The sequence below is a fragment of the Serinus canaria genome, chromosome 9 (assembly GCF_022539315.1).
Source record: "Serinus canaria isolate serCan28SL12 chromosome 9, serCan2020, whole genome shotgun sequence".
NCBI classification, from domain to species: Eukaryota; Metazoa; Chordata; class Aves; order Passeriformes; family Fringillidae; genus Serinus; species Serinus canaria.
In genome coordinates, this window is record NC_066323.1 from 1,664,015 (window position 1) to 1,678,103 (window position 14,089).

Genomic DNA, 14,089 nt, shown 5'->3' on the forward strand with positions numbered 1-14,089 from the left:
GCACCCGAGGAACACAATTCAGGGGATTTTTTGTCCACTTCTCAAAGGATTTTTGTTGTTGTTGTTTTTCTCTCTTTTTTTTGAGAGATGCAATTTTAAGACAGCTCCCACTTCTACAACTCGGTCCATGATAAAAACAGCTCATGATGAAACTTATCTGGTTAATTGTGAAATAGGAGGTAAATTCCCATCTACAGTAATTGTTTCTCTGGCTTTGTGTTTCCTCAAAGCAGGAAGGAGATGATTACGAAGTCATTCCTGACAGCAAATTCTGTGTCTCCAGAACTGCCTATAGAGACAATTCCTCCACCTACTACATCAATGGCAAGAAAAAGACATTCAGAGATGTTGGGGTGCTCCTCCGAAGCCATGGGATTGACCTGGATCATAACAGGTTCTTAATTTTACAGGTTGGTGTGTCAGTAACAGCCATTTGAAATTTGTATTTCCAGTTAAAACTCTAAAATAATGCAGGTTTGAAAAGCTGCCTTGGAGGCCTTGAAGTGCTGTAGCAGCACATCATGGTTTGCATGCTCTGCCCAGGGTGCAAATCATTTTCTGCTGCTGTAGGAATTGAAGGCTCAGAAGCACTGGGGGATCCCCTGTCTCCTTTTCCAGGAGGGAATTTTGTGTTCTGCCTGCAGGACTCGTGCTCGTTCCGCCCTAGCAGCACGTAAATATTGGAGTGTCAAAGAAACCTTCAACCCCAATATTATTGTGCTGCTTCAGCGTGGCAGAGACTCAGCACCTGGGGGGGCTTTATCTCTGAACTCATCAGTACTAATTGAAATCTGAATTGTTTAATTGTTTCATCATCTGTGGTCTGCTGCCCTCTCAGAGACGTGGTTTTGCTGAGAAATGAGAGTGGAAAATGAATTGTGCATAAAATAAGTGCAACAAAAATCTCCTGAATTGTGTTTGTTGTTTACACTTGTTTAGCAGCTCCAGAAATAGTTTTAACCAGTGTTTATAACCAATTACAGTTCACAGCCCATACTGTAAAATTAATCACAATTTGTCAATATAATATCATTTATATTCATGTTTGACCTTCAGATCCTGAGGCTTGCTTGCATCTGTTTGCTGTTTTAAAGTCAGGCTGAGGGGAACAACATTATTTTTTTTCCTAGTTTTTAAATAATGAGAATTTTGCTATGTGCCAGCCAATTAAGATGTAAATTAAGCTGCAAGTATTTACATATTAATTCCATTAAATAATTATTTTTGCCATTACCTGTAATTACTAACAAGTCCCAAATCTACTCTGGCCTAGAAATCAGTGATCAGTGGGAGCTTCCCAAGGTCTGAAATGTTTAATAGAGTTTATTTTAGGCCTGGTTCTGTCAAAGGAGCTTCCAGTTCCCCTCTAAAATACCAAAATATTTAAAGAACTTGTAGCTGGGTGGCTGTGCTTGCTTCACTTCCTCCAGGCTTTCTGTGCAGTCCTTTTTTACAGCTACACCCACAAAAAGAGGATATCTCTGTTTGCAAGTCTCCATGCCAATTAATTATTTCCTCCAACACTTTATTCCTGTATTTTCTGCTTCAGGATGGAGCGAGAAGCACCTCCAAGAAAACAACTTGGAGTAAATACATCCTTTTATTTATTTATTTATTTATTTTTTTAATACAGTTGTTCTGCAATCTCATTTTGCCAAAATTTCCAGCAGGGAGAAATGTAAAGTGAAAGATGAAGCAGGGTGGGAATGCTGGGCCAGAGACCCCAAAGCTCACTTAGAGAACATTTGGAAGAGAATATTGATAGCTTCATTTCTTTTCTATTTTTCCCCCCAAAAGGGATTTGTTTTCTTCTCCCACGAATTGTTTCAGTGAGGGGAGCATCCCTTTTTCCCTAAAAGCTGGAATTTCAGGCTTGCCACCCTCCAAAGGGAAATAAGGGGAACTAGAGCAAGTATTAACCATGAACCAGAGCTTCCCACCAGAATTTTCATATTTCATCACAGCAGGCTTTGTCTCAGAAGCTGCTCTGAGATTTTCTGCCTTTTTTAGCCTTTCTGACAGGGCAGGGCCTTTCTCTTTGCCTTTTTAAAGTGAAATCCACTGATCTGACGGTCCAAAATTCAGTATTTCCAACTGGGAAATATTTTCCAGAGAGTGACAGCAGAACTTCAACCCCCAAATCCTAAAGTTTATAGTTGAAAGGAAATGAAACCATCTAAGGCTGTGGATTGTTATCACAAGGATTGCATTTTCCCCCCTAATATTTTTCAAATAATTTAAAATTGAAGGCATAAGTAACAGGTTTATTTGGCTTTTACTCTTTTTTTTTTTAGTAGCAAAACTAAGAGTTTAATTAAATTTAACCAAGTATTTCTCATTTAAATTAAGTTATAAATCTCTGATTCTTGACTATATCAATAGAGTGTAATTAAAATATTTCTCTTGCACTCTGGATTTTGGGGAAAAATATTAAGGAAGGATTATCAAGTGCTGGTTTGGGTGTGTGACAGAACATTTACTGTCAGAGCTAAAAAAAAATGTTGTAGGAGAACATGTCCTACATGTAGTACCAACACCTTTAGAGCTTTGATTTTATCTTGCTCACATAATTGCCATTACTCAATGGAAAATATTTGCTTTTTAGAAGACTGCTTCAGGTTTTTTTGCTTCCTTTTCCCCCTTTCACCCCCTCTTTTGCAGTGTTTTTCTGCTGATTTTGGTGCTTTTTAGGGTAAAATTTGAAAGCTGAGATTTGCTATAGGTGTTTCTGCTGATGCCAAACTGAAAATATTCAAATCAAACTGCTGCTGACTCCTGTGAATAAAATCACAAAAAAAACACCAAACCCCACCTGTGGGAAAACAGAAAATGTGAGAGTAATTGAGTAGCTCTAGAAAAAATTACAAATTCTGGGCCTGAACTTGCAAATTGAAATAAATCTGGTTTCAGAATTCTTCTGGTTGCAATGGGATGTTGCCAGCACAGAACAGGAGGAGTTTGTCACTTCTGGGATCCTTAACTCCAACACTCCACAGTGCATGTTTTTCATGAATTTCCCTGTGCTTTTAGTGCTTCAGGAATAGATAATTATTTTGCATTATTATAAAAATTTAAAATAATCACAAATATGTTGCATTTTTAATGAGCCTGCCACAGCCTGAAACTGCAGCAGGAAAAAGTGCATCTTGTCACTTAAAAAAAAGAGAGTTTGGGGGGAAATCTGGCACCTTGCTGCTGCTTTTCTGTCTTTCACACCTTGCAGGAGCTTGGAGGGGTGCAAAGAACAACAAATAAAATAATTGAGCTTTGACAGAAAGCCTTGGAGCTCTGGCCAGACTGGCAAACTCAGAGTGCTTGTGCTGCTCTCTGCTGTGACTCCTCTGGAAGGCTCCAACATCTCAGAGTTTGTGCTTTCCTCGAGGAAGGAGGAGAGAAATGGGAGCCCTGGGGAATGGCAGGCTTGGAAGTGCAGGGGGAAGGAATATCTGGGATCTGTGGCCATCTCTGGCATGGGCAAGGTGAGAAGCAGAGTCACCAAAAAGGGTGGGAAAGCCAAGTGGAGCTGCCCAGGTAACCCCCAGCAGCCCCTCTGCACATCACTATTGCAGAATTCATTCTGCATTCATGGCAACCAACTTCTAAATTTATTTTAGTTTATTTCAGAATCTCACAAATTAGAATTGTTTTAAGTCAATTTTGTCCTAATTACAGTGATTTTCACTTGAATATATTTGATTAAAATTTAATTAAAATATTCTCCTGTCTTCTTAGGTCTAAACAACTGCAGGGATTTTATTTGGTGTATTTTCTAAGTGGTTTTGTTTGGTGTATTTTGTATTTTGGAGCTCAGTTTGATCCTGTGGCGAGATGAGGCTGCCAGGAAGGAAATTCTGTCAGGTTTTTCACCTGCTCCTATGTGGAAACAATGTGGGAGTCACTTCCAGGGGAGTGGGGAGGAAATGGGGGAGAGATTTTCTTCTCCTTTGAGATAAAGCAGAGATTCCCAGTTGTTGAGGTCTGTGCTCCTGGTGGGACACTGGAGCTGAGGCTATAAAAGGGATTATAAATGGGATTATAAAATATCTGTGCTGCCAGCATGGGGGGTGAAGAGAGGGTTATTCCTGGAGGAAATTCTGCAGAAAAACATGCAAAAATGGGAGGAGAAAATGAGTGATATTTGAATATTTTCTTTAGAACACCCCAGTAACAAATCAAACACTGCAGGTTGGGTTTGCCAATTCCTGATTTAAATCCCAAAGTGACTCTGGATTTGCACTCACTTTGTGCTCTGATATTAAACACAGCAATGTCCTTAAAACTTGTAGACTTCTTTCCAGAATGCAGAATTGTTGTTTTGTGCACACAACTGAATGCTGCATAAAGGCTCAATCTGAGATTTTCCTCATCTCTGGCCAGTGGTGACTTTGCAGATTTTTATAAATACTTTTATTTTGTATTTGACTTTTATTTCTCACTCAGTTTTCCTGGAAAGGAAATTTTGGTGCCTTTTTCCCCTCTGTATATTCCCCATGTGGTAAAATTGAAGTGTAAAAATGAGATAGGACTGCAAGCATTAAATAATAGCAACAATAACATGGAATTACAGGGAAAAAATCTCAAAACAATCTGTTGTAACTTCCCAGAGCTGTGTTACAGCAGGAGGACAAGGAGGTTGTGGGAATATTGGCTCTCCCCATTCATATTCCAAAATGCAGAATTGCAATTCCTGGGCAGAGCTTTGTGAGATGGCATAAAATAAATAAATAAATGAGACACAAAAATTTAGGACTGATTTTTGCCATTCTTTACTGTACTCCTGCTTAAAAATGAGAGCTACCATTGTGGTCAAGTGGGGGGAAAAAAAACCCAAAGCCAAGTGTGAGCACATAAAAGAAAAATTAAAAAATTGAAATCTGGGAGAGAGGGTGAAATCAGAGGAAGCTGCAGACAGAGGAAGGGAGACACTTGTCTCATTTTACTCCCTAAAGGCTTTCTGAAGAGAAAAATGCACTTTTGGTGCCTTGATCTCAAGAAATTGATGGCACAAACCAGCCAGGAAATAAGAATGTAGTGAGAAAACAGAATTCCACAGCATCCAGGCTGCTTTTCCTCTGAATGTTCCTCTCTCACCTTGGCTGTTGCTGCAGTTCCAGGCTGTGTCAGACAGGTGGAACTGGAGCTGACAGAGCCAAGAGCTGAACAGGAGCAGTGACTCTGTGCTGGTGCTGGTTCTGCTCTGTCTGCAGGGCTGGGTAAAGAACAAAGGAAATGCAGGAGTTGGGACTGGAATTTCTCTTTTAAATCTCTAGAAATTCACCTTTATGACAAACATTCCAGGTGGTTTAATGGGATTTTTCCTTTGAGCAAATCCTGTGTCACTCTGCCTTTGCTCCTTGTGGTGCTGAGGAGTTTTCAGCTCCTGGAGAAGCTCTTGCAAAATCTCCTCATCTCCATTTGCCTCAGTGTTTGAGAGAAGTGAAACACTGCTGTGCTCTGGAAAACAGAGTCAAACAGAACTTGACTTTATTGAGAGAGGTTTGCCCTGTGCTGGGTCACTTCTGTCTCAATCCCAGGGTAAAAGTGCAGAAAATGATGGAAATTGGGGTGGAATTTGAATGAAAATGGGTTTTTTACATTTGGACAAACAAATAGCAGGTTTTAGCTCTGGCTGCTCCAATCCTCCACAAAAGTGCAAGTCAAGGTGGTTTTTACACTGCTTACATTAAATTTTAATTTCCCATCCATTTATAGAACTATTTCATCCCAAATATCCCTTAATCTTGTGATGCTTGATAAATTATGTGCTAATCACTGCATTCAGCTATTAATTCCACTTCATTTATGTCATACCATAAAAATTGCAAAATAATTTGTGTAATACTCAATTTAGAAAGCAGATTGCACATATTGAGAAGTTACAATACTAAGGTATTATTGTTGTTAAATATTCATTTACAGGACAATTGGGATTCTGCTGGAACAGGTGTTGTGGTTGGATTACAGTAAAGTTTGCTGAGAGTCAAAGATTTTGGTGTCAGTAAGAAAACTTCCTTTTATGGGGGTTCAAAAAGCCTCAAAAGCTTTGCTATTATAAGAATATGCTGCTGCCACAGTGAAATTGCTAAAATATTGTTCTGAATTTCAAAAAATTATTTTAAGAATACTAAATATTCCTAAAAATACCAAGTGGCATAGTCACACTTGTCATACATTAAATTTTCTGGTGGTTTCATGGGATTTTGAAACACATTTATGTATTCTGAGCTGTCCCCAACCAGGGAAGGTTTTCCTGATCCACAGTGTTGCAATTCCAGGAAATATTTTCTCTAAAGCCATTTCTTCTGAGCACAAGTGTGATTTTCACTTCAGTCAGATGTCACATTTCTCCATCTCTGATCAGTGGTGGAGAGTTCCCTTAAAAAAAAAAACCAAACCCAAAACCTAAACCAGCACAAGTGCAGCCCAGAATTCCCCTCCAAACCCACCCCAGCTGCCCTGAGCTCCTGCCCAGGGCACGGTGCAGTCCCAGCTCCTGAATTCCAACCTTTCCCAAGGCTCTCAGCTGTTCAAAGCTGTACTTAAGGCAGCAGAAATTGAGACTCCAAAATCCTGGAAAACTGTTTTTACCTCCTTGGTGCCATAATTATTCTGTGGGACATTGACAGAGCTCTGGGAATGCTGCAGTGACAGTTTAGACACAACTCAGGGTGTGCAAGGTGCTGCCTTCCCAAAGCTTCATCCCAAATACTCAGGGATGAGCAGAGCAATAATCAAAACCAAACATCTTCCTAGGTTCTCCAGAACCAGCTCATCCTGCCTGGGGCTGGGCTGGGTGGGATTCTGGGGAGGAATTCTTGCCTGGGAGGGTGGGGAGGGTTGGGATGGGATTCCCAGAGCAGCTGTGGCTGCCCCTGATCCCTGGCAGTGCCCAAGGCACCCTGGGATAGTGAGAAGTGTCCCTTAAGGTCCCTTCCAACCCCAAACCTGCTGTTTGCTCTTCATGAGGAGCTCTCACCTTGCTGTCAGTAACTTTTCAATGCCAGAGGCTTTTTGCCATCCCTGTCTCTTCCACAGCAGAGTTTCAGGATGGGATGTGGTGCTGGATCCCAAAGCTGCCTCATTCCCATTCAGCACTATCCCAGTGCCCCACAATGCCAGTGCCACCTCTGGGGGGCTGGCATCCCTGCTGGGATCAGCACTTGGTGCCATTCACACTCCACAGCTTTGGGGAACAGGACCCAGTCCCACAGGGAATGTTCTGGAACACAGCGCAGCAAATGGATCTTGTGTCTAGACCACAAGTGCAGGAAAAGCCTCGTGAGTAGGTCCAACCTTCCCTTTATCAGGCAGTTAAAAAATTCCAATCCAAATGTGCCAGGAAAGCTCAGGTTAGAGCTGTGCTGAGAGGATCAGCTGTGTTCCTGCTTTTAGAGAAAGAGAGGTTGGGGGCAAATTCAGAGTTTTAAACCAGTGCTGGAATGTGCTGCTGGTGCTGCCAGTCCTGAAACTTCTTCTAAACTTTTCCTCTTTACTTAGGTACAATAGAAAATTAAATTCTTAAATTGAGCAAGCATCTTAAACATCAGAGCTGTGAATTATTTAGCTATGCAAAGAAGCAGAGGTTCCAAATTGCAGCAATTTATTCCTCATGCTTTTCACCAGAGCAGCCACTTCCAGCTGAAAGGGGCTCTTCCCTTATTTTACAGCCTGATCTCCAGGCAGGTTTGTCCTGATTTGCCCCAGGGCTCAGCTGATTGCTTGGAAATGTTTCCCCAGATGGGGTGGTGGTGTAGGGCTCCCCTTGGTTGTTCCCTGGGGAATTCTGTGGGAGCTGCACTGCTGCTGGGCTGTGTGTGCATGGTGCAGAGCTGCAGCTGGCCACGTGGATCCACGAGGATGGGGAAGGATCCACACACTCACTGCAGGAGCTGGAATTGGGTTTGTAATTCCAGTCAGAGCTCTTGCACTGAGTAGAACCTTCCCAGAGGGCTTGGAGGGGATGGAAGTGTGGAATCCTGGCGTGGCTTGAGTGGGAAGGGACCTTAAATCCCATCCAGCCCCACCCCAGCCTTGGACAGGGACACCTCCCACTGTCCCAGGTGTCCAGCCTGGCTTTGGGCACTGCCAGGGAACAATTCCTGCCCAATCTCCCATCCATCCATCCCTGTCCTCTGGCAGTGGGAGCCACTCCCTGTGTCCCTGCAGCCCTTACAAACACTCTCCATCTTCCCTGCAGCTCCTTCAGGCACTGGAAGGTCACTGTTCAGGCACCCTGGAGCTTCTCCAGCACAGATCCAAGGCTGGTTTTTTCTCCCAGGAATTTCTTCCCTCGTGTGGACGTTTGGTTCCTTGTTGGCATCACCCATGGCTGGGTGTTGACATCCATTTTGATTGTCTGAGCAGAGCCTGGATTTCCTTTCTGTTTTACACATTGCTCCCTGTCCTGAATCCCTGAGGCACAGGAGGACAACGGAGGGGAGGAACTGCAGAATTCCAGGGGTTCTGCTGGAGCTTTGGCCCAGCTGGGGGTGCCAGCTCGGGGAGCTCCCGAGCTCCTTCCCTCCGTGCTCCACTAATGTCGGCCTGCCCCGCCTTGCTTTCACTTTCACAACCTCGGGCCAGCTCAGCATTCATGGAGAGCAAGGAGGTTTGGGGCTTCTAAATTAACAGTTCAAATAAGGGATCAAGTAATGAGTGCTGGGAATTCTTTAGGAAACACATAAATGGAGCTTTAGCAGTTGTAAAATTTGTTTGCTCTCTTAATCATTCTCAAGAAGAGCAGGTACAACTTTTTCCCTCTCCTTTATCAATTCAAGGAAACCTTTAATTTCTTTTCTGGAAACCTTTTTGTTTCTTAAATCTGTGTTGAACTAAACAGATTTCTTTATATATTAATAGTATAAATATTATAATACTTAATACTCTTATTATTTCAATAATAATTTATAAATATATGTATTTTTTCCCTCAATAAGAAAATAATTCAAGAACTCACATTAGTGAGCTACAGAGAGACCCCAGAACTGCACCATCATCTTTGTTAGAGGTGGTTTATTCTGTTTAGCCAAATAATAAAAATGTGATTCATTGCTTGCTGTCCATAATTGCCATTTTTCCCTGTTGAGTCCAAGGTGGGTTTGTGATTTCCATCACTGAGCATGAGGGCTGTGCAGCCAGTGTGGAAAGCTCTCAGTCCTGATCAGCACTGGGTTCACTCTTTCCTGTGATTGTTTCCTCGTGGATGGATGTAAACAGAGGAAACGCTGTCATGCCAGAGCAGAAAGGATTCTGACAATCCCAGAATCGTTGGGGAGGTTGCGGTTTCCTCCCCCAAGGGCTGACAGGCAGCTTTGGGGACACAATCCACACTTTTGGGGCGAGGGAGCAAATGGGTAATTGGGATTTTTGCCATCCAGCAGCAGTTATTCACAAGTTTTGCTTTTTGAGGTGAAAGAAATAAAAATAAGAGTTGGGTTGGGGTTTTTTGTCTTGTCAGTAACACAAACTGTCCTTGTTTAAACTGGCTCTGTTTAATCCTTTCTAAATCTTATTTCTGAAAATTGAAATTATTTTTAATACCACCTGAATCACTTGAAATTAATGTGGTACATAAAGGGAAATCACACAAAGGAACCCTCATACCTAAAGAATCCTTTTTTTTCTCCACCAAGGAAGCCTCAATTAAATTAATTCCAATTCCAGTTCATCCATCAGCCAGGATTTTATGGACTTTGTTTCTAAAGAGACCCTTCAGGGACTTCTATCCTGATTAAACTCTCTTGCCAAGGGCCTGCTTTATTCTCTTCTTCTTTTTTTAGGTTGTGGAAACACATTTTGAATCTTTAGAGAATGAAGGAACAGTCAGACCTAAAGGGTAGCTCCACTTCACCTTGGAGAGGAAACTTCTCTTCATTCTGATTTTGTTTCCCCAAATAAATGTGAAGGTTGGACTTGGAGATCTTTTCCAACCTTAATGATTCTGTGATATTCCAGTTTGAATAATTTTAATTGCTGCCTTATTTTATTCTTTTTTAATAACATCTCATACTCATTCCATAGATTTTTTTTTTTTTCAAAATACTTTTCCCATCCCAGAAAAAAAAAAAAAACCAACAAAACCAAACTAAGAAAAGACCCACTCAACTTTTGTTTCCCAAGGGGGAGGTGGAGCAGATTGCCATGATGAAGCCCAAGGGGCAGACGGAGCACGACGAGGGGATGCTGGAGTACCTGGAGGATCTGATCGGCTCGGCGCGGCTCAAGGAGCCCATCCACACCCTGTGCCGCAGGGTGGAGCTGCTCAACGAGCGCCGCGGCGAGAAGGTGAGAGCGGCCCCGGGGCTGGAACCGGCCCCGGGGGTGGAACCGGCCCCGGGAGCGGCCCTGGGGGAGCCTGGAGAAAAGGACACTCCGGAAAGGTTCCTGTGCTCAGCTGGGGCTGGGCTCTTTCTCCAGGCAGCACTGACAGAACCAGAGCACACAGTCTTAACCTGCACCAAGGGACATAGAGGTTGGATATCGGGAAAAAGGTTTTACAGGAAGGGTGAAAATGTACTGGAATGGCTGCCTGGGGAGGTGGTGGAGTCCCCATCCCTGGGGGTGTTTAACAAAGCCTGGATGTGGCACTGGGTGCCAGGGTTTAGTTCAGGTGCTGGGGCTGGCTTGGACTCAGTGGTCTTGAAGGTCTCTCCCAACCCAGTGATTCTGGGAATTCTGTGAACTCCTGGGGCATTCCAAACAAATCCCACCATTTCTGCAGACAGCCCTGTGAGGAATTCAAATTACACAGAATTACTGCTGATGCCTCAGGTTTGAGCTTTTCTATGTTTCACATTCTGTGCTGCTTTAGTGTGTGGGTCTGAGCTCCATATTATGGGATGGTGAGCTCTGTGCCCAGAGCAGGGAGACAAAACAATTCCTGCTCCAGCTGGGCACCAAGGACAAATGAGCCAAATCCCAGCCCAGGAGCACAAACCCCGTGGGCTGGAGAGAGAAAAACAAGCAGGGTGGGAGTGCCTGGGCTAAAGCTGGGCTGGGACAATGAACTGCAAGGTGGGAATGGAGCAGAGCTGATCCCAGGGAGAGACCCCGGGAGCGCTGGGGCATTTTGGGGCCATTTTGGGTCATCTTGGGGGCAGCCCTGGCTGGGCTCTGGTGCTGCCCAAGGTGGGTCCATGGAGGAGATCCTTGGAATCAATCCCTGCTTTATTCTGGGACTCTGCCCAGCCCCTGCTCCAGGGCAGCCTGCACAAGGCATCACTGCTGCCCCTAAAAATCCTGCTGTTGTAACATTTTATTGATGTATTGAGTGCTAAAAGGACTAAGCTCTAAATAAAATCAGTTTGTTTTCCTTGATGTGTCCTTGGTAAATCCTGTAGCATACTTGTTTTAAAAATAAAAATCACCTGTAGTTGTCAGAATTAAATTTAAAATGGCCAGTCAGAAAGCTGAGATAAAGGAAATCACCATCAAATTGCCTTGCAGGGGTAATTTCTGATACCATTTTTCCAGAGGATTCATGTCCTACAAAGGGTTTGGAATTTTCTCCTCATGGTTTCCTCCTGTAGTGCTGGCCCTGCCTCAGCTCTGCCCCTCTGTTTTCTCCAGTTAAATCGAGTTAAACTGGTGGAGAAAGAAAAAGATGCCTTGGAAGAGGACAAGAATAAAGCCCTTGAGTTCCTTCGCTTGGAAAACCAAATATTTAAGGAAAAGAACCAGATGTGTCAATATTACATGTAAGTAATTCTCAGGGTTTGGGTTGGCTTTAATGTGGTGGGGCTGCTGTTAAACTTTGCTTCAGTATCTCTAATTAGAAATATGTTCCATTTCTAACTCCAAATTATTGGTAATTTTTGATATTTTACGTAATTCTGTTGTTACACTGAGAATTGGAACTGGAGATTCATTGTGAAGATGGAGAAAAGTGAGGATTTATTGTTTTATTTTCCTAGCCATGACCTAAAGAAACGAATAAATGACCTGGAAATGCAGAAGGAGAAAATTAATGAAGAAACTAAAAGTATTAATGAGAAAAGCAGCAAACTTGCAGAGGAAACAAAAACCAAGAATAAAGCTTTGAAAGAACTTGAAAAGTGAGTACTCTAGGGATGTGCAGTACTGTGTTTTACATGTTTCCCACCAAAAAATTAAATTATCTGATGACCAGAGTCACTTCTGGTACATCTAAATATACAAAGAAGCATTTAAATTAATGCAGAAAAATAAATTAAATGCAAAAAAGAAATTAAAGCAAATTCACATAGGTTTGATTTGGTTCTGGGTAAGGCTCACAATTACAATAAGGAAATGTCTGATCTTTTTAATACCTTTAAAATATTTCTTTATATTGACTGTACAAAAAAAGAATTAGTAAATGCTTTTTAAATTTACAACCCTAATGCTTAGGGACATGGATTTGGGAATTTTTCCCTGGTTTCCTCATGAATCATTTATGCAGAAATTGTGTTTCTTAAAATTTCTTTGCCTGCGTTCTAATTCTCAATCCAGCTGCAATATTGACCTGCTCATCCTCAGGGAATACTGGGGAGAGATGGGAATTATTAATTCTGTCAATTAAAAAATGAAAATTTCTGAAAATATATTTAATATTACTTGAGAAGTTGATCTTTTTCTGATGGAACATCATTTTCCCAGGGAAAATACTGGGAATATAGTGAATATTGGATGATGTTAATCACAGAACCTGAGTAATATTAGCTTAAATTCTTCATGTTGACTTATTGAAGCAACCTTCATAAGCCTTATTTTTATACTATATGAAATCATTCTTTTTTTCTTTTTTTTCCTCCAGGAAATCAAATAAAATTACAAAGTTCATAGAGGAAAATAAAGAAAAATTCACTCAGTTGGATTTGCAGGATGTGAAAGCGAGGGAGAAACTCAAACATGCCAAGAGCAAGGCTAAAAAACTGGAGAAGCAGCTTCAAAAGGACAAGGAAAAGGTGGGGGATTGGATCAGCTGGATTGGCTGGGTGGATTGGATCAGCTGGAAAAGTGCAGTAAATTGTGGAGAAAATGGGAAGGGCACAAAGAAGGTGGGAAATGGGGTTGGAATTGTTTTAATTAGATATTTGAGCCATTAAATCAGCCCAGAGTTTCATTTGCTAACGACTCACTGCAGTGATCACCCCATGAGAGGAGTTAATTCATGGAGCTGGGTCATCCCCTCGGTCACTGAGAGCTCCTGGGCTGCCTTTGGATGCAGGAGGGATTCAGGGATTCCTGTCCAGTGGCAGAGGAGGCTCAGGCTCCTTTCCTGTGCAGGTGGAGGAGCTGAGGAACGTCCCCTCCATGAGCACCAAGGCCATCGAGGAGGCCACGGCCAAGAAGGAGCTGCTGGCAAAGGACAAGGACAAGGAGGAGGCCAAGCTCAGGCAGGTCCTGGCCAGCCTGCAGGAGGAGACCAAGGGAATCCAGAAGGAAAAAGAGGTTTGGACAGGCAGGAATCACCCACCTGCTGTAACTTCCCCTCTTCTGAAGGAAACCAGCTCCAGGCATTGTAAAGTACATTTATTGACAATTCCACTGCTCCTCGTGGTGGTTCAGAGGAGCCTTGGTGGGAATTATCTTAAATTAATAATTGCAGCTAAACCCTTGGCTGCTTTTTGAGTGCTCAAACATCATCAAGCAGCTCATTCCTAGATTTAATATAAATAATACACTCTGATTTTCTGCCACCAAAACATTTAAGCCAATGGTGTTGCTTAAATAAATAAAGATATTCTGGAATGATCTGTTCCCAGCCTTTCCCACACTGGCTGTGAATTAATGAACAACTACTTTAACACTTGGTTATTGGTGGTCTTGTCCAGTGCCTGGAGGCTGGAAATTTATCCTGTAAATTGCAGGGTTGTTTCCTGTCCTTGGAAAGGTGGATTCTCCATGGATTTGAGCTGTAATTTAGCTCAATGTGTAAGGCTCCTCCCACTTTTGAGAAAACCATCCAAAGATTGTATGGAAATGCTCTGTGATAACTCCCTGACATTCTTCATAATTAGGAAAAGCCTTGTTAAATTCCCAGCCATTCATGTTGATTAATGAAGAAAGGCTGCTTCTCCCAGAGAGCAGAAGTGTTTCCTGCTGCCAGGGCTGGAAAAGCCCATCCAGG

At 42.5% G+C, this 14,089-nt stretch overlaps 1 protein-coding gene and 1 long non-coding RNA gene across 5 annotated transcripts in view; both read left to right on the top strand.

Moving 5' to 3' along the window:
• Positions 1-14,089, top strand: part of SMC4 (structural maintenance of chromosomes 4) — a 28,269-nt gene that overhangs the window by 5,882 nt on the left and 8,298 nt on the right. For all 4 annotated transcript variants that reach the window (XM_009088994.4, XM_030227095.2, XM_030227094.2 and 1 more), the window contains exons 5-10: positions 234-410; positions 10,120-10,284; positions 11,569-11,696; positions 11,913-12,053; positions 12,773-12,923; positions 13,246-13,410. In XM_009088994.4, coding sequence (XP_009087242.1) covers positions 234-410; positions 10,120-10,284; positions 11,569-11,696; positions 11,913-12,053; positions 12,773-12,923; positions 13,246-13,410 — 927 coding nt within the window. The remainder of the gene's footprint in view (positions 1-233; positions 411-10,119; positions 10,285-11,568; positions 11,697-11,912; positions 12,054-12,772; positions 12,924-13,245; positions 13,411-14,089) is intronic.
• On the top strand, positions 484-10,079 carry LOC127059906 (uncharacterized). The gene is made up of 2 exons (XR_007778256.1): positions 484-5,998; positions 8,198-10,079. It is a non-coding gene; the product is annotated as an uncharacterized LOC127059906 (long non-coding RNA).